At 65.7% G+C, this 18,984-nt stretch overlaps 2 protein-coding genes across 2 annotated transcripts; both read left to right on the top strand.

The window, feature by feature from the left end:
- Positions 1 to 4,640, top strand: EMIHUDRAFT_457885 (hypothetical protein; the record flags this gene model as incomplete). The annotated part of the gene is made up of 10 exons (XM_005776166.1): positions 1 to 339; positions 565 to 614; positions 1,022 to 1,162; positions 1,896 to 1,935; positions 2,046 to 2,779; positions 2,851 to 3,241; positions 3,566 to 3,733; positions 4,054 to 4,129; positions 4,203 to 4,278; positions 4,399 to 4,640. 10 exons carry the CDS (start codon positions 1 to 3, stop codon positions 4,544 to 4,546), a joined length of 2,163 nt encoding a protein of 720 aa, XP_005776223.1. The 3' UTR covers positions 4,547 to 4,640.
- An 8,243-nt stretch (positions 4,641 to 12,883) lies between these two features.
- Roco1 (Roco1, Roco family protein) lies at positions 12,884 to 17,143 on the top strand (the record flags this gene model as incomplete). Its single annotated transcript, XM_005776165.1, has 1 exon — positions 12,884 to 17,143. One exon carries the CDS (start codon positions 12,884 to 12,886, stop codon positions 17,141 to 17,143), a length of 4,260 nt encoding a protein of 1,419 aa, XP_005776222.1.
- Between the last annotated feature and the right edge of the window lie 1,841 nt (positions 17,144 to 18,984).

The following is an 18,984-nucleotide window of genomic DNA, read 5'->3' as shown; positions in this document are numbered from 1 at the left end:
ATGCCAGAAGACGGCCCGAGGATCGACGTGCGACGGGAGGGCGCCGTGCTGGGCAGCGTCGCGCTGAGCGGGGCCAAGCGCCGGTGGCTCATCGGCCGCTCGCTCGACGCGGACCTCGTCGTCAACCATCCTAGCGTCTCGCGCTTGCACGCGGCGATCACCGAGGAGGGCGGCGCGTTCTTCGTGACTGACCTGGGCTCAGCGCACGGCACCAAGGTCGCTGGCACGCCGCTCGCGCCGCAGCAGCCCTTCCGCCTCTTCGACGGCCTGCCAATCACGGTTGGCGGCGCGACGCGCACTCTCGTCCCCGTCGGCACCGTCGCGGCGCTCGGCGCTGCTGTGCGCGAGGCGGCGCGGGAGCGGGCGGAGCACGCGCGGCGGGAGCAGGAGGCGGCGGATCGCGCGGCACTCGACGACGACGACGACGACGACGACGACGCCTCCCCCGCCGCCACCGCCAGCGCGGGGCGCGCGCCGACCGCCGCGCACTCGATGGGCGCGGCGCTGCTGTCCGGCGGCGGTACAGGAGGGGCGGCGGCGGCGGCGGCGGAGCTGGCCGCGCAGGAGGCGGAGGACGAGGCCCTGCGCGCCCTCTTCCCGATGCAGCTCGGCAAGTCGGGCGGCGGCGGTGGCCCGTCACTCGAGGCGAAGCACGCGCAGAAAGAACACACGCGCAGTCAGAACACACGCGCAGTCAGAACACACGCGCAGTCAGAACGCACGCGCCGGCACACCACGCCGCCTCGCCTCCTCACTCACCCTCTCCTCCCTCCCTGCACACCCTCCTCTTGCCCCACCGCCCCACCACCCGCCCCCCACCACCCGCCCCACCGCCCTCCCCACCGCGCAGCCGCCCTCCACCCCACCACTCGCCCCCCCTCCGCCCGTCCGCCCCACCGCCCTCCGCCCCCTGCCCACCGCCCCACCGCCCCACCGCCCCACCGCCCCACCGCCCCACCGCCCCACCGCCCCACCGCCCTCCGCCCCGTCGCCCGCAGGCGCAGCACGCGTCGTTTGCGAGGCAAAAAGAAAGCCTCACCGTGGAGGCCGGCGGCGGCGGCAAGAAGGGCAAGAAGGGCAAGAAGGGCATGCAGATGGCGTCCACGCTCGGCACCGGCCTCAACGTCGCCGCCGCCTCCCCCACCCTCGTCCAGCTGCGCGAGTCGCAAGCTGCCGCCGCCGCCGCCGCCGCCGCGCCGTCGGCCGCGGCTTCCGCCTCGAGCCAAGGCGGAGCCAAGCGCGGTGGTGCGGCCAAGAAGGGCGGCGCGATGCCGCCGCCGCCGCCGCGCAGGCCCGCGCATGCCCTGGCGCCCAGCCGGCCGCCGGCCGGGGGGGGCGCCGCCGCCACGGACGGCGGCAGCGACGACGACGAGGTTGGCCCGCCGCTGCCGCCAGGCTTTGGCGGCGGCGGAGACGGCGGGAGCGGGGGCGGAGGGGGCGGCGGCGGGAGCGGAGGCGGAGGCGGAGGAAGCGGAGGCGGAGGGAGCGGAGGCGGTGGGAGCGGAGGCGGTGGGAGCGGAGGCGGAGGAGGGAGCGACGAGAGCGACGACGAGGAGGTCGGCCCGCCGGTGCCTCCAGGCTTTGAAGGCGGAGGCGGAGGAGGAGGAGGAGGAGGAGGCGAGGCGGGCCCGTCCGCGCCGCCGCCAGCCGACGATGACTTTGGGCCTCAGCTGCCGCCCGGGGTGGCTGCTGCTGCTGCTGCGGCGGCGGCGGAGGAGGAGGAGGAGGAGGAGGCTGATTTTGGGCCTCAGCTGCCTCCGGGGCGCGGGGCGGGGCGCGGGGCGGGGCGCGGGGCGGGGCATGCGGACGGGTACGACCCAGAGGCCCTCAGCCAGCAGGTCTTCGATGCTGTCCCGCTGTGAACAGCGTCTCGTCACGCCTCTTGCTGTGAACAGGACCTCAGCCAGCAGGTCTTCGATGAGGACGCCCCTTCGGGTGCCGCGCGGGGCCGGCGGAGGCGGAGGCAGCGCGGCGGCGAGGGAGACGACGATGGCGGCGGAGAGGAGGAGGAGGAGGCGGCGCCGGCGCTGCCCGTGTCACACCAGCTCGTGCTGTCGGCGCACGCGAAGACGGTGACATGCCTCGCGCTCGACCGCGCGGGCAACCGGCTCGTCACGGGCGGGTCGGACTCGGACCTCTACTTTTGGGACTACGCCGGCATGACGCGAGAGCTGAGGCCGTTCCGGCACATCGCCGAGCCGCTGGGCGCGTACCAGGTTCGCTCGATCTCCTACTCCCCAAACTGCGACCGCGTCGCGGTGGCGGGCTCGTCCAACCAGCCGGTCATCCTCGACCGCGACGGGCGCAAGCTCGCAACGATGATGAAAGGCGACATGTACATCCGCGACATGCGGCACACGCGCGGACACGTCGCGGCGTGCACGGCTGCGGCGTGGCACCCCTCGGAGCACGAGACGCTGGCGACGGCGTCGGAGGACGGCACTGTGAGGCTGTGGGACGTGGAGGTCGCCGCCGCGCGTGGCAACGACGCCTCCTCGCTCAACGTGCAGAGCGGCCAGCGGGCGGTCTACGTGCTGCGCGACGCCAAGGGCGTCAAGACGCCGTGCACCGCCGCCTCGTGGGCCCCCGACGGCAGCGCGATCCTGTCGGCCGGCCGCGACGGCTCGATCCAGCTGTGGGAGATGCGCGCCAAGCCGTATCAGCCCGTGCAGCTGGCGATGCGCGCCACGCCGCGCTCCGAGTACATCGCAGACATCAGCAAGCCGACGTCTGCGGCGCGCGCGGCCCATGCGGCGGGAGAGGACATCTCGAGCCTCACGTGGCGGAGGGACGGCTGTGAACAGCGTCTCTTCACACCTTTTGCTGTGAACAGGACATCTCGAGCCTCACCTGGCGGAGGGACGGCGTCACGTTCGCCTCCCGCTCGACGGATGGGTGCCTCAAGCTGTGGGACACGCGGCGGCTCGACGCGCCCCTCGCCGCGTGGGGCGACTTGCCTGCGCTGCTGCCGATGACCGGATGCGACTTCTCGCCCGACGGCTCGGTGGTGGTCACGGGCACGTCCGTCAAGCGCGGCTCGGGCGCCAAGCCGACGCTCGCCTTCTTCTCGACGCGCACGCTGAGCCGGATCGCGACGCTGGAGGTTGACGGCGCGAGCGTGGTGCCTCTGCTGTGGCACCCGCGGCTCAACCAGATCGTGATCGGAAACGCCGACGGCAAGGCGTACACGCTGTACGACCCGACCGTCTCCGAGAAGGGCGCTCTCTTCTGCTCCGTCAAGGCGGCGCTCCTCCTCGCCCCCTCTCCCCCTCTCCTCCCCTCGCCTCCTCTCTCCTTTCCTCTCCTCTCCTCTCCTCTCCTCTCCTCTCCTCTCCTCTCCTCTCCTCTCCTCCCCTCTCCTCCCTTCTCATCCCCTCCTCTCCTCTCCTCTCCTCTCCTCGCCTCGCCTCGCCTCTCCTCTCCCCTCCCCCCCTCTCCCCTCCTCTCCCCTCTCCCCTCTCCCTTCTCCCCTCCCCCCCCGCCCCCCCCACCCCTCCCCCGCCCCAACCCCCCCTGCACACACGCCTCAGTGTCCAGACCCGCCTCTGCCCCCTCGGCACCGCAGGCGGCGCCCAAGCGAGGGATGCTCTCCTACTCGGGGGAGGGCTTCTCAAAGGCGATGCAGATCATCACGCCGCACGCGCTGCCAATGTACCGCGAGGAGAACGACGACCACCGCAAGAAGCGCCAGAAGGACCGCGCGGACCCGCTCAAGTCGCGCAAGCCGGAGCAGGCGAGATATGGGGAGATGTGGGGAGATGTGGGGAGATATGGGAGGTATGGGGGAGATGGCTCAAGTCGCGCAAGCCGGAGCAGGCGAAGAGCTTCCGAGATGCGGTCGAGATGCGGTCGAGATGCGGTCGAGATGCGGTCGAGATGCGGTCGAGATGCGGTCGAGATGAGGCATGCTCGAGAGCGCGTCGCTCCCTGCGTGGCACTCTCACCGCTGCTCCTCGCCGCCGCCGCCGCCGCTCGCCGCCGCTCGCCGCCGCTCGCCGCCGCTCGCCACTGCTCACCGCCGCATCGCCTCTCACCGCCGCTCACCGCCCGCAGGTGCTGACCGGTCCGGGCCACAACGGCAAGCTCAGCGTCGGCTACCAGCAGGCGCTGCTCGCGACCATGTCTGGAGGCACGCCCGGCCTCCCCCGGCACCCGGGACACGTCCACGACACGCCGATGACACGAGCGGGACGTGTCTGTAGGCACGTCCGGCCTCACCGGCACAAAGGACAAGATCGCCGCCTTCCAGAACGAGGACCCGCGCGAGGAGCTGCTCAAGTGCGCGCGAGAGGGGGGGGGGGGGGGACTGCCGCCCGGGCCCGAGGGGGGGGGGGGAAGAAGCTCCCCGCTGGGGGGGGGGGGGGGGCTGCCGCCTACGCCCGCCCGCTGTGTGGTCAGGTACGCAAAGATCGCCGAGGAGCAGCCGCTGTACGTCACGCCCGCCTACTCTCACAACCAGCCGACCGGCGCCGACCCGACGGCGGGCACGTACCCCAAATTCGCAAAGACGGTGGAGCCGGAGGAGGAGGGCGAGGACGAGGACTGAGAGCCCGCTCGCTCTCACTGTCTGAACTGCCTAGACACGGCCGCCAAAGGCCAGTCACAGTTCGAAAGAAAGTACAACCCAAAAGAGGGATGGGGTGAAATTCTGAAAAACGTGCAGCACTTCTAGCCGACATCGACAAAAGTCACTCTCTAGCCTCCCCGCGGCGAGCGGCCCCGCCGGAGGCGAAGAAAATTTTGCCATCTAGCGCACTCTAACACACATTTTTGCACAAATCGACGCCTCCAAAATAAGTCTTCACTGCAGCACGCCCTCGAGCGAGTAATGCGTCTGTAGGCCAATATAGAGCTTCTCGCGCGCGCTCCTCAGCTGGCGGTCCGCAGGGCCGCCCGGGCGAGAAGCGCAAGCCCGCCAGCCGCACCATGTGATTCACGATGATGAGCGTCTCGGCCTCGAGCAGCGTGTAGGAGCGAAGCTTGCCCTCGCACTCGCGTTGCTCGAGCCTGAAGCCACTGCGCCTTGACCACGAGATAGCCCGCGGGGATGGTGTCGGTGTGTTGACGACCGTGTCCTCGGCCAGCGTGTGCGCCTTCCCCTTGAGCACCGCCAGCCAGTAGAGCACCTCGAGCGACTGCTCGCGCCGATCTCTGCGCGGCGACAGCGGCCTGGAAGGACACGTCTCCGGCCAAGTCGGTTACGGGGAGGGCTACTACGAGGTCTTTGCGCGGGGGTGGTCGGGCGCCAGGCGCCCAGTCGATTGCCGCATAGTTCGTCGTAGTAGCCCTATCATAAACCTCTTATTCACACCTTGCACTTTGAAAAAAGAAATATCCGACCTTTGTCGAAGATCCGGAGGGTTTATCAGAGCATCACCCGATGGGAACTCCGCGCTGAATTCTTTTTCCGTCGTGGGCCCACCGTAAATTCTTTTTCCGACGACGCCTTTCACTCTGTGAGGACGACGGCTTCTATTAGAACCCGTCTCCGCTGGCGCTGTGTGATCTGTGATCTGTAAAGGGTCCGCCCGCAGTGTCCTTTGAGTGCCAGTCCCGTACCCGGTAAAAAGAAAGAAAGGAAACAGACAACCCAAGGGAGGGATGGGCCCGGAGATTCACGCACTTGGAGCACTTGGAGTGCAGACGCAACTTGGAGCACTTGGAGTGCGGTCAGTAACCTCACGCCCAGGACCGGGGAGCTGAGAAGCGCACCCAAGTGGAAAATTTTTTGCGTTTTTTCCAGATGTCAGCCCCGCAGCGCGCTCGCGCCGTATCGCCGCCGCCGCCGCCGCCGCCGCACACTGCCCCCTCACCGACCTCCCCACGGAGCTCCTCGCGCGCGTCATCTCTCGCTGCGTCCCCGCCGACATCGCTCGCGTCGCGGCCGTCTCGCTGCTCTTCCACGCCTCGCTCGCGCTAGAGGGCATCCGCTTGTGGGCGCGAGAGCGCGGCTTCGAGCTGCCGGCGCAGCCCGAGGGCGAGAGCTGCGTCGTGCGGTGGCTCTGCTTTGCTGCGCTCCTGCGCGAGTCCAACCCACCGGCGAGGGCGGCGGCAGGCAAGCGGCTTAGCCTCTTCATCGACGGCGAGGGGCGGCTCTCGTCGTGCGGCTGCCCGCCGGGTCACGTCCCAGGCATCCTTGGCCACGGCGAGGGCGTGACGCAGCTCAACACGCCGACCCGCCTCCCTTCCACGCTGGGCGAGCGCGCCGTGAGTGTGGCGACTGGAGGACTCCACAGCCTCGCCCTCACCGGCAGCGGCGCCGTCTGGAGCTGGGGCTATGGAGCCTGTGGCCAGCTGGGCCACGGCGACCAGCAGCACCAGCTGCTGCCGAAGAAGATCGAGGCCTTGGCTGGCCAGCGTGTCGTCGCTGTCGCGCCTGGATACTTCCACAGCCTCGCCCTCACCGCCGACGGCGCCGTCTGGAGCTGGGGCGCTGGAGCCCTTGGCCGGCTGGGCCACGGCGACACGCAGCTCCAGCTGCTGCCAAAGAAGGTCGAGGCCTTCGCTGGGCGGCGCGTCGTCGCTCTGTCGGCTGGAGCACACCACAGCCTCACCCTCACCGTCGGCGGCAGCGTCTGGAGCTGGGGCAGTGGAGCCTGTGGCCGGTTGGGCCACGGCGACCAGCAGAACCAGCTGCTGCCGAAGAAGGTCGAGGCCTTGGCTGGCCAGCGCGTCGTGGCTGTGTCGGCTGGAGGAACCCACAGCCTCGCCACCACCACCGACGGCGCCGTTTGGAGCTGGGGCTATGGCAAGCTGGGCCACGGCGACGAGCAGCAGCAGCTGCTGCCCAAGAAGGTCGAGGCGTTGGCTGACTTGCGCGTCGTCGCTGTGTCGGCTGGAGCCGTGCACAACCTCGCCCTCACCGCTTACGGCGCCCTCTGGAGCTGGGGCGGTGGAGTCTTTGGCCAGCTGGGCCACGGCGACCTGGAGGAGCAGCTGCTGCCCAAGAAGGTCGAGGCCTTTGCTGACCAGCGCGTCGTCGCCGTGTCAGCTGGAGAGGACCACAGCCTCGCCCTCACCGCCGACGGCGCCGTCTTCACGTGGGGCAAGGGCGGCGACGGCTGCCTAGGCCACGGAGAGGACCTGTCAAACCAGCTGCTGCCCAAGAAGGTCGAGGCGTGGGCGCCGGGGCAGTGATGAGAAGTGCGAAAGGGCGCAAGGCTCAGTGTTGCCGCGTTGCCCACGTGCCTATCGCCACCTGCGGCGTACGCGAGAGTTGCGAGAGGCAAATCCGGATGGTGTCTTCATGTCACGGGGCATGCTCCACTGTCTCCTGCCGTGGCACCTCTTCACTCTAATCTCTCTAGGCCGCGGGCTGTGATGTGGGGCGCACGAGACCCCGAGCCGCGGTCCGCGGTGCGCCCTGTCCTGCCCTGCCCAATGCGCGAGGTGGCTTCACGACGGCGCCTTTTCAGTCAGAGACGATAGTACGGTACGCTCACTGTGGGACACCCGGCGGCGATCAACCCCGCCGTCAAAGAGCGCTCTTGCCAGCGTGAGGCGGAGGAGCTGCGCTCGCAGGGCAGGACAGGGCAGGACAGGGCGCATTGGCCGACCACCACCAGGTGTATGCCCTATCTACATACGTGCCTCGTCAACGCGGAATCGTCGGCGCACGTGGCGGTTCATATAGCTAGAAATGCCGGCAGTCGTCGATTTTTGCATCGAGTAGTTGACGAGGCCAAGGCGCGGGCACGCCGCGAGGCCGACACTGAGCGCGTTTGGCCGGTTGGCACGCCGCGAGGCCGACACTGAGCGCCTCCGTGAGCGATGGCCGCATGCTTCGTGGCTAGCACGGCTGTCTGCTATAACCTCGCAGACGCTAATGGATCACTGTACCGGGTACCGATTTGCCAAGAGATCCGCCGAGGAAGACGTGTAAGGTGTTTTGGGTGTATTGTTGGCAAGTCAGGACACAGAGCTCAATCAAGACACAAATTCAATTGGCGGTTTCGAAACCTGTTTTCTAAGGTAATAAAACCGTCCCTCCCCCTGTCGCGTCGCGTCCGTGTGTCACCTGTACCTGTCTAGATCCTGCCTTGGGTCTTGATCAGCTCCCTTGCGAACCAAAAACGTCCTGTGAATTCGCGCGCGTCCTTCCGAATTCGCAAGGGATCCTCAGCGGCCGCAGGTTTTGTGTTGGCTTCGCTGTCGTCCAAAATGCTGCACCTTCTCGTCTCCACGAGCGCCGCGCCCGCGCGGAAGCTGGACGCCGCGTGGCCACCCGTGCTGGAGCCGCCGTGCGGTTTCCTCTTCTTCCCGTGCCCGCCGGCCGAGGCGGTGCAAGCGCCGCCATCTTCACCTTCGAACCCATCCCCTCAAGGAAAGATCCAGACGATAGTTGCATTCCCAGGCACCCTGCAGGCCGCTCCGTACGACTTTGTTGCGCCATACAACGAGGTGGCGCCACCAATCACCGACAACAAAGAGATCACAAACTACACCCTTCCTCCCCAAGCGCATGAGATCGCCTACAACAATGTTACACACCGAGTCTTCTTCTCCAACGTGCCTTACGGCCTGATGGGGGAGATCTCTCTATCCCAGCAAAAAGAAAAAGCTCTCAACGGGAGCGGCATCACTTTCTACCAGCGCTGGGGCTCGCCCGTAGAGGGCGTTGTCCCCGGCGTGGATCTGAGCGATGATGATGACCCCAACGGTTGGCAGCACGTTGGTCACTTTGATCACTACACCGACCACAACCTCGGAAACTGGCTCACCGACGACAGAAAAATCAACGGCCTGCACAACGTCGGTCCGTCAAACCATGAATGTGTTCGCCCAGATAACCGCCAGCATCCAGGCGCGCTCTGGCTGTCTGAGCAGTACGGGGATCGCGTCCTGCTGGTCGATCCGTCCAACATGTCTGCTCCTCCAATCTACGAGCTCCGGGTTCCATTCGATGTGCACGGACCTCAGGTCCTCGGTCCGGAGCTTGGCGGCGAAATCTTCAGGTCAAGGCTCTACAATACTCCGCGCTTCATCACCATGGGACCCCACGCCGTGCACGAGACGCCAGACTGTCGAATTGCCGTCGCCCTCAAGGGGCCGTACGGTACGCTCCCCTCACCACCTTCCTCTCAGTACGCTCGCTCACGACACCCCAATCTCCCCGGCAGATGACGGAACGGTCAAGGTCGAGTCAGAGTGCCGCGATCCTAAGCACGTCGAGATGCGGGAAGGCAAAGCGGCCTACGCCTGGCACAGAAATTTACTGGCGGACAGGCATGCGCCGGATCATGTGAATCTGGCAATCGTCGGTCATTTTTCGAACTCGGTGCTGGAGGCCTACCGCGGGATGTCGTTGAGCCAGACCAGTAATCAGGCTAGGAACCACAGAGCTGTGCGCATGGATCTTGTCAAGAGCGTCCTGAAGGCGTACCAATGCGCGCGCTTTCTAATCAACTGCGAACTCGACAACGACGTGGAGAGTGCCAACATTGGTGCGAAGGTGCTGGCCTTGATTAGAGCAGCCTTTGGGTCACGCAATCTCACCACACCACTGCGTTCCTTCGACGCAAATCCGACCGACGCTGTCGAAACGCCGCCTCTGCTGCTGCGCGTTTTGGACGCCACCGCCGCGGGCCTCTCGCTGGACAGAGCTGCCGACGGCGGAGGGCAGGAACAGGATGATGTGCTGAAGTTCTTCTTCTCGTTCTTCCCGCCGACGACATTTCCCGAAGCCATGAGCTCGTACAAGCCTGACAACGCCGAGCAGGTGCAACAAGCCATCTACGGGGAGCACGAGCATCAGTACCTCAAATGCACGTATGAATCCTTCCAGAAGGCGCCATTCTGGCTGCGTCGACAGATTTGCAACAAGCTCGCGCTGTCCAATGACATCGTGTTCGACTACGTGTGCAACTCGGGCTGCCCTCGGGCAGATGACAGCGGGAGAGGAGCCGTGGACGACTCCTACTACAGTGCCCAGGGCTCTTACGACTCCTACTACAGTGCCGATACTTTCCAGTACGCCACGTGGGTGGTAGATCCCAACCACTACAATCACTCGGCTCCTGTGGTGATGGATGGGTGGCCTACGGTCAAGCAGCCGAGTGGCTACAAAGCTAAGGGCGGTCTGCTGTACGACACCGGAGCACAACCTGTCCAGATCACCACAGACCGCGAAGGCAACATTTACGTGGCGCAGGACTCCACGCCATCTGTGCTGCGCATCGCAAAGATGGACAAATTCGGGCAGAACATGAGCGAGCAAATCAACGTGGGCTTTGGCAACAAATTCGGGCTGCCAATCGACAGCGGCTACGCCGGAGAACCTCCTTTTCAGATCACCGGTCCCGGAATGGTGTCTTCTCCCGATGGCTCTGCTTGGGCGTCGTCGCTCAAGCGCAAGGACGGCACGATCCTCCGCTTCGCGCAAGACGGCACGCCCAGCCCCTTTACCGCCTTCAAGGTGGAGCAGAACTACTCGACGACCGCCTTGGAAGAGGAGGGTGCCGAGGGCGCATGCCCGATGTGGCCTCGGCCTTTCATCCACCTCGCCTTTTCGAACCGGAGCAAGATGATCTACGCGCTTGCCTCCTCTCTGGCGCCCGTCAACGGCTCGAAGGTAGGCCCGCTCAACGGTAACAGGGCCGCCGTGTGCGAGGGTGTTTACATGCAGCAATTCAGGGACGACTGGTCCGAGCCGGAGGAGGACGTCCAGTACCACTTCATCCCGCTCAACATGTCGACAGGCGTCGACCCCAACACGAACATTAGTAGCCCAGGCTACGTCGCTGCAGCCGGCGCGCCCGGGCTCGGCACGCACCGCATCATCACGGTCGACGACTGCGTTGATGGGATCGATGTATTCAAGGTGCTGGTGACCGGCTTCACACCAGCGGCGATCTACGAGATCGACAAGTCGCAATTTCCCCAGATCCTCGGCGCAAATCGCACATCGCCTTGTGGAGAGGATAGGGCTCGACAGCAGGGCGCATAGGTGAGAGGAGGAACGGCCCCCGTGTCTAGTGCCCCCCCCGTTTCGTCGTGGTCTCGGACTTCACCGTTGGTTTTCTTGCCGTCGTGTCCCTGGGCATCCCAGCTGTGTGCAGCCCCTGCACACAGCGGGTCCCCAAGGGTGAAGCCTCGGACAGTAGACGCAGAGTAGAAGGCGTAACAAACGTACTGTAGAGTAGAAACAGCGAACACGCACAGACACACAGTGGTGGATGCGGATTACGAGTATTGTGGCAGTCGAAGCAAGGCCAGCAGCGCCTTTGGCAGCGTCGCCGCCGCGGCACCTTCCCGCGCCAAGTGTCTCCAAGAGCTCTCCGCCCTGATGCGCTCCATGCGGCCCGGCTCGCCGCTGAGGAGGGTTGCGAGGTACCTCTCCATCACGGGACGCCAAGCGCCGTCCATGGCGAGGCGCACCTGTGAGAGAGAGTTGTTTTGTTTAAATTCTTTTTATCGTGTTGTGCCAGCGCCAGAGCCAATAGGCCGAGTGTACTAGCTCGCAACCGCCCGATTTTAATCCTATAATATTATACTACGAGTACACACGTGCCTCGGCTGAGAGAGCGGAGAGAGAGAGAGAGAGAGAGAGAGAGAGAGAGAGAGAGAGAGAGAGAGAGAGAGAGAGAGAGAGAGAGAGAGCAGTCAATCTCTCAGAGAGATGCGGTGTAAATTTTCTTTTCTTCGCGCCAGGCACGAACAGCTTTAGAGACGCACGGACGGCCAGCAGCAGTGTGTCTCTCTACGCCTATCTCATATGCTTTCGGCAGTTCTCCTCGAAGACACGTGCACCTTCATTCGTGCTCTCACTGGCGAATTTCACGCCACCACCTCCGCCAGCGCCGCGTCGAAGACATCGCACGCCTCGTCCACCTCGGCCGGTGCGACGGTCAGCGGCGGGATGAAACGCAAAGTCTCGTACACCGAACAGTTGAGCAGCAGCAGCCCGCGCGCAGCGCACGCCTCGGGGGAGAGAGGTGGGCAGTGGGGAGCGGCTCCCCGCCAAATTGGCCGTGAATACACCGAGAGAGGGAGGGGGGGGGGAGGGAGGGAGGGAGGGAGGGAGGGAGGGGGGGAGGAGGGTTATCTCGGGTCGGCCCTCTACAGCAGACACAGGCGCACACACGCCACCGCCTCGCGCTCCTCTCGCCCCATCTGTCCTGCAGGCGCTCACCGAGCAAGAGCGAGAGGGGTGGATGGCCGCGCTCGTGCGCGCCGGCGCCGATAGCCACGCGCCGCCCGGTGGCACTCGCTACGACCGGCTCTCGCCACGCGTCAGCTTTTGAGCTGGCTCGCGGCTGACAGCCCTGCTGGGTGTCGCCGGACACCTAGCCGTCTAGGGGGCGTCACGATTGTGGACGAAGTTTGGTTCTACAACCGCCGTTCTGTGTAAAGGTAAAGGGGTCCCGTACCATGCGGAATCGACCCTCCAGTGCTCAAGTGCTCAAGTGTGAGGCCCGCCCAGTGGCGCATTTTGAGTGTGTGTGTATGCCGAGGCGCGAGCGAGGGAGGCGCCGAGCTTTTTTAGGTCGGAACTTCAGTCAGTCAGTGAGGTCGGAACTTCAGTCATGCAGTGCCTCTTGGGTGCTGTGGAGTTCTGGTGTTGCTTGCGCTTGCGGCGGCCTGCCGGGAGGGTGCCGGCGTGGCGCGTGCGGCGAGGAGGGAACATATACAAAGGGGGGCGTGCGGGTGCGCCGCGGGGGCGCCGGGGCGCTGAACCGCTGTACTCTGTACAACCTACAGGGAATCGCGAGGGGGATATTCAATATCGAGCACTTTCGTTTGATAAGTAGAGCACCACGCTCAGGGTCCCCACCTGCACGAGCAGGATCTTTGAGCTAGCCTTCGATGTTAGATCTATGAACAAACGTGTTTTTTTATCTGCCCAGACGCTGTTGAATCGCCGGTTTGTTCTGCCTCGCTGTAAATGGCAGACCACGAGGCCGCGCTGGCGGCGGTGCGGTTTGATGGCTACGCGCTCCGGTATGCAGCCGAGGAGTCCAGGGCGGACCGCGAGATTGTCCTTGCGGCGGTGCGGCAGTATGGCTGGGCGCTCATGTGGGCAGCCGAGCCACTCAAGGCGGACCGCGAGATTGTCCTTGCGGCGGTGCAGCAGGAAGGCAGCGCGCTCCATTGTGCAGCGGAGCAGCTCAAGGCGGACCGCGAGATTGTCCTTGCGGCGGTGCAGCAGGATGGCAGCGCGCTCGAGTGGGCAGCCGAGCCGCTCACGGCGGACCGCGAGATTGTCCTTGCGGCGGTGCGGCAGGATGGCAGCGCGCTCGAGTACGCAGCCGAGCAGCTCAATGCTGACCGCGAGTTTATGCTGGCGGCGGTACAGCAGAATGGCGACGCGCTCAAGTATGCAGCGGAGGAGCTCAAGGCGGACCGCGAGATTGTCCTTGCGGCGGTGCAGCAGGATGGCAGCGCGCTCGAAATTGCAGCCAAACCGCTCAGGGCGGACCGCGAGATTGTCCTTGCGGCGGTGCAGCAGGATGGCAGCGCGCTCGAAATTGCAGCCAAACCGCTCAGGGCGGACCGCGAGATTGTCCTTGCGGCGGTGCAGCAGGATGGCAGCGCGCTCGAAATTGCAGCCAAACCGCTCAGGGCGGACCGCGAGATTGTCCTTGCGGCGGTGCAGCAGGATGGCAGCGCGCTCGAAATTGCAGCCAAACCGCTCAGGGCGGACCGCGAGATTGTCCTTGCGGCGGTGCGGCAGGATGGCGAGGCGCTCGAGTCTGCAGCCAAACCGCTCAGGGCGGACCGCGAGATTGTCCTTGCGGCGGTGCAGCAGGATGGCAGCGCGCTCGAAATTGCAGCCAAACCGCTCAGGGCGGACCGCGAGATTGTCCTTGCGGCGGTGCGGCAGGATGGCGAGGCGCTCGAGTCTGCAGCCAGGCGGCTCAAGGCAGACAACGGCTTCGTGCTCGAGGCCTCTCGTCTCAACTCCGAGGCACACGAGGCGGCCGCTCGTCTCCTCGGCGCGGACGCGCTTCGAGAGCTGGAGGCGTCCGCCCAAAATCACTTCCGCGTCAAACTCGTCTTTCTCGGGCACGGCGGCGCTGGCAAAACTTGCCTCCGCCGCCGCCTCGCCGAGGATGTTTTCGCCGATCAGCTGCCAGCCACGGACGGGATCGAGATGAGCGAGCTCGAGGACGGGAGCGAGACGCAAGATCTCCGGCTGAGCGTCTACTTGTGGGACCTCGGCGGGCAGGACGAGTACATGTCAACGCACCCCTTTTTTATCGACGGCTTCGCGCTCTACGCTCTCGTTGTCGATCTGGAGCGCTACGTACGCAGCAATGGCGACAACGTCGCGTCGTCGCTGCGCTTCCTGCGCACCGCCCGCGCCCGTGCCCCCGTCGCGCCGATTGCGCTCATCGGCACGCATGCCGACAGCGCCGAGGTGACGGAGCCCAGCGGCGTGATTCGGCAGCTGCAGCGCGAGCTGGACAATGCGTGCCCAGGTGGCATCACGCCCACCCTCGTCTTTGTGGTCAGCTCGAAGGACGGGACTGGCGTCGACAGCTTGCGTGCGGAGCTGGCAGCGCATGCGGTTACCCTCGATCACGTGCAAGACACTGTGCCGGCGCCGACAGTCAAGCTGCACGAGGAGCTGCGCAGCCGCGCGGCCGACTCGCCGCACCTGCCACTGCGCCAGGTCGTCTCTCTTGCCACGAGTGACGCGTGCCGCGTGACCGTCGCTGGCAAGCCGCCTGCAACCATTCCCGACGAGTCTTCGGCGCTTCGCGCCCTCAAAAAGCTGTCGGGCTGGGGCGCCATCCACTATCGCGACTCGTCGATGCTGCGTGAGACTGTTGTGCTGCGGCCGCAGTGGCTCGCCGACGCGATGGCGTGCATCATCGGCCCCAAGCAGGCTGCGGCGGAGAGCGCTGGGGCAATCACGCGCGCTCGTGCGCAGCAGCGCTGCGCGCTCCTTGCCAATGGCCGGCTAGAGCACGCGCGTATCGACGAGCTCTGGTCCGCCGAGACGATCGACGGCTTCGACGTGAGCAACGTCGCGCTGCGCCCATACCTCCTCGCGACGATGCACGCCTTTGAGCTGGCCTACCCACTGCTCGACGCAGAGGGCAAGCCGACCGGCGCTAGCCTCGTGCCGTCGATGCTGCCCTCCCTCCGCCCAAGCGGCGCTGCGCCCTTTGCCGGCCTCGTACCTGATTCGCTCGTCGCCAAGATGGAAATTCGGCTTAGCTTCCTGCCGCCGGAGCTCTTTCCACGCCTGATCGTGCGGCTGCAGCAGTATGTGAAGGCTGGCGATTGCTGGTTCGACGCGCGCGCGCTCTCGAGCGGTGGCATGCTTCTTGCTCGCGGCGAGGGCGCTGGTATCAGCCGGGCAGCCATAACGATGGGCGGCTGCTTCGACGCAGCCGGTGGGTGGTTCACGAGTGCCGCCTTCGCGACGAGCATCATCATCGACGCACGCGGTGCGCACCCGACCGCTCTCCGCGGCCTTGCGTGGCGATGCCTCAAAACGCTGCAGACCGAGTACGATGGTGTCAAGGCGGCGGTCTCGCTACTGTCGAGTGCGGGCAACGCCGTCGACCTCGAGGATGCGCGCGAGACCATTCGTGAAGACAGGGAGGTGCGCTCGCGTGGCGAGGTTTTGCTCGTCGACGATCTTAAGCCTGGCGCCCTCGTCACCGGCGCCCGCGACGCTGACGAACGCCGCTTCGACGGCGACCTCGCGACCGCGCCTCCTGGGCCTGGAAACTGGCGTGCGCGGACGGTGGCCTTCTTTGAGAGCACATACCTCCCGGCCGACATGCATGGCCGCAGCGCCCCGCCGTTGCTGTGGCTGCTCGTGCCAACCGAAGCTGCGGTCGAGGACGGCTCGTGGCTCGATCACTCACAGTGGGCGCCCGCGACGTTTGAGCTCCGGGCGCTCTCGGAGCCGCCAGAGGAGGAGTGGGGATGGGCGCTGACGACGCTCCGCGTGCCATTTGACGTGACCTCGCAGGCGCTTGTCCACGCGACGCCTTACCTGCTGCGGATGCTGCGTGTTGTGTTGCGTGTCGGCGTGCGCGATCTGGCGGCGGCAGTGGCGCGAGACCTAGGACGGCTCGTTTCTGCCGTTGAGGCCAAGGCGGCGATCATCGTCGGAGATGCCGCCGACGAGCAGCCCCCACCCGCACAGCGACGGCGCCTCGAGGGGCCTTCGCAGGCGGATGCGCGGCCGGTGCTGACGCCGAAGGCACCTTACCTTGACTGGCGAGCGCTTGGCGACGCAGCCTTGGCAGCCTCGGCAGACGGCGGGATGCTCATCGTCCCGGACCCGTCCCGCACGCGAGCCGTCTGGATGGCGCGTCAGCATTTGCCGGCGTCGCTTCGCGCTATGATGCTTCAGAACGACCACCTGCAGAACGAGCTTGCACGCTTGCGCAATTTGGAGCTGACCTATCCCTCCACCTGGCTTCTTGGTGCCGATGGCTCTCCGCAGCAGGGGCTGATCGAGGTGCCTGCCTCCTCGACTGAGTATGCGGAGGTCGCGCAGCGGCTTCTTTCAAAGCTGCCAGAGGCGACAGTGCTGGGAGTAAAGCGGGTGCAGAACGAAGGGCTCTACCGCCGCTTCTGGCAGGAGCGGAAGGAGAAGGAGTCCTTACTCGGCGACCCCAATGAGCGGCGGCTCTGGATGAGCAGCGGCGACACGCAGCCCGACGTGCTGTGCAACAGCAGATACGGTTTCGATCCGACCTACTACTTGCGCGGCGGCAAATACGGCAGCTACGGTGCTGCCGTGTACTTCGCCTATGAGCCGTTGTACTCGCACTTCTTCCGCGAGTGCACCGCGCCGCCGCCGCTGGAGGGGAGTCAGCTTATCCTCGCACAGGTGGTGCTTGGCGAGGTCAAGGATTTTGGGGCAGCGTATGGTCAGATGGTTGACGGCAGACAGCAGATTCGAAACCTCGAGCGCGAGCCCGTCAAACCTGACGGCGGCCACTATGACTCATGGTGCGGCACGGAGGGCGACTTGAAATGGGTTAGAGAGGACAAAGCCAAGTGCGAGCGGCATATGACGGGCCGGACGCCTGCCACTTGCGACGCGTGCGAGCGCGTCAAAGCTCACTGCCGGGTGCTCAAAGCAGACGGCAAGCGCTATGGTAAGCAGTACATGATTGCGCGCTCCGAAAAGGCCTATCCCGAGTACGTGCTGCGGTACACGCTTCCTTAGTGCCTCGCCCCCGCTCGCGCTCCTCGGGCCTCTGTCCGCCTCTGTACAGCGTAACACCGTATGTGGGCGTGGGCGCGGCTGTTCCAACTGGCAACTCTTCTTGGCGCCAGCCCGCACCTGTGTCGAGCCTGTCTGCTGCCGTGAGTCGATGTGGGAGAAACAGACTCTGTTGTGTTCTGTTAAGGTTCCCCGGGCCACTTTCGGGGGGCAAACCCTGCCCGGCCCCTAGAACCCCAGGTAAGGCCCAGGTGTGGCCTAGGGCATCAGAAGGGACCAAGAGAAGTCCAGTCTGAGCCATAGAGCCAATGTCTTTGCCCCCGAAGGTCGCGTTCAAATGCCCGGAACGGACGTCACAGTGGTGTCCGGCCGGCGCGATCACCGAGCTGTGACGCTCAGGGAAGCCTGATGAGGTACTGGTTTCTTTGCCCAGGGCTGGCCTACGGCCCGTGCTGGATCAGCTGAGCAAGGTTTGGGGAGAATCCCCCATTCAGATCTTCAGATATTTTGACGGATGACCGAAAATGGGCAAAAACGGGGTGATTTTGGTCGGCGGGATCGGCGCGCACCGTGGGGGCCGGATTCCCCGGCTCTCCGCCACAACCCCCGCCGGGGGGGAATCCCTGCTCACAGAAAAGGGCTCCGAGCCCTGTCTCGCGCACGCCCCTGGCGGGCGCCGCGGACCAGTTCCGCGAGCGCTCGTCAGCGGGTGGTGTGCGTGAGCTTAGCTGCTTGAGCACTTGAGCACTGGATAGGGTCGATTTCGCGTGGTACGGGACCCCTTAGCTGCTAACTAAGCTGTAAGCTCACGCACCATATCACTGGGCTGGGTTCCGATCTAGGGGGGTGGGGGGGGGCGTCACTCTTCGCGACCCGGCGAACGGGGGCGCGCGGCGCGGGGTGGCAGGCGTATGCGCAAAGTGTGTGACGAGTTCGGCGGCACAAGGTTGAAGGTACGTCGTATACGCACTCGGCGCCACACACGCTCTACCTGCACTTACTCTCATGTGCCCGCCTGCACGTACGTCAGTCGTCATTACCGTCTCCCAATTTACGGCATGTGCTCTCCCGATATTCCGAATACCTTACTGTCCGCTCCGAGGCCCGAGGTCCGCCCAGACGCGCGCCGGAACACGTACTTGCACAAGCGCCGGCGAGGCACACAAGGCGTTGTGTGGACGGGCCCCGAGCCACACCGCCCTCGCCGCCTCTCGCGCCGCCTCATGCGGCCGCCACCTGCGCGTAGGCCCACTCCATCCAGCCGGTGAGCGCCTGCGGGACAGGGGTGGGGGTGGGGGTAGGGGTGGTGCCGGCGCCGGGTGGGTGAGAGAAGGAGGGAGGGAGGGAGGTGAGGAGGGGGTTGGGGGAAGGAGGGTGAGAGGTGTGGGAGGAGAGTGGCCTGGGCTGACAGACCTGGGAGAGATGCATCTCAGTATGTGTGGGTGTGGACGCACTACGCAACAGTGCGGCGCTGGACGGTGTGCTGGTGTGTGTCGACACTCCACCACCGCCCCGTGCGCCTGCAAGTCGGACGCGCCTCATCACGATCTCGGGTCATCTCGGGCCATCTCAGCCCGATTTTTGCGCCTGCAAGTCGGACGCCTCGACGGTCGCGCCGCACCAGATGCGCAGCCCGGGCGGCGCGTCGCGATAGGCGCCTGCACGCATCGCTCCATACTGAGGCATGGACACACACTAGCACATGGGGTGGCGCGGCGCGGGGTGCGCCGATGTCGAAGCAGACCCCCTTTTGCTCGAGCAGCTTTCGGAACTTTGCGACGGCGCCTTTGTTCAGAAAAGGGAGGGGGTTGGAAGGGAAAGGGACGGGGCTGGGAGGGGGATGG

The sequence above is a fragment of the Emiliania huxleyi genome, assembly GCF_000372725.1.
Source record: "Emiliania huxleyi CCMP1516 unplaced genomic scaffold EMIHUscaffold_282, whole genome shotgun sequence".
Taxonomy (NCBI): Eukaryota; Haptophyta; order Isochrysidales; family Noelaerhabdaceae; genus Emiliania; species Emiliania huxleyi.
This window is presented reverse-complemented; position numbering and strand designations above follow the sequence as displayed.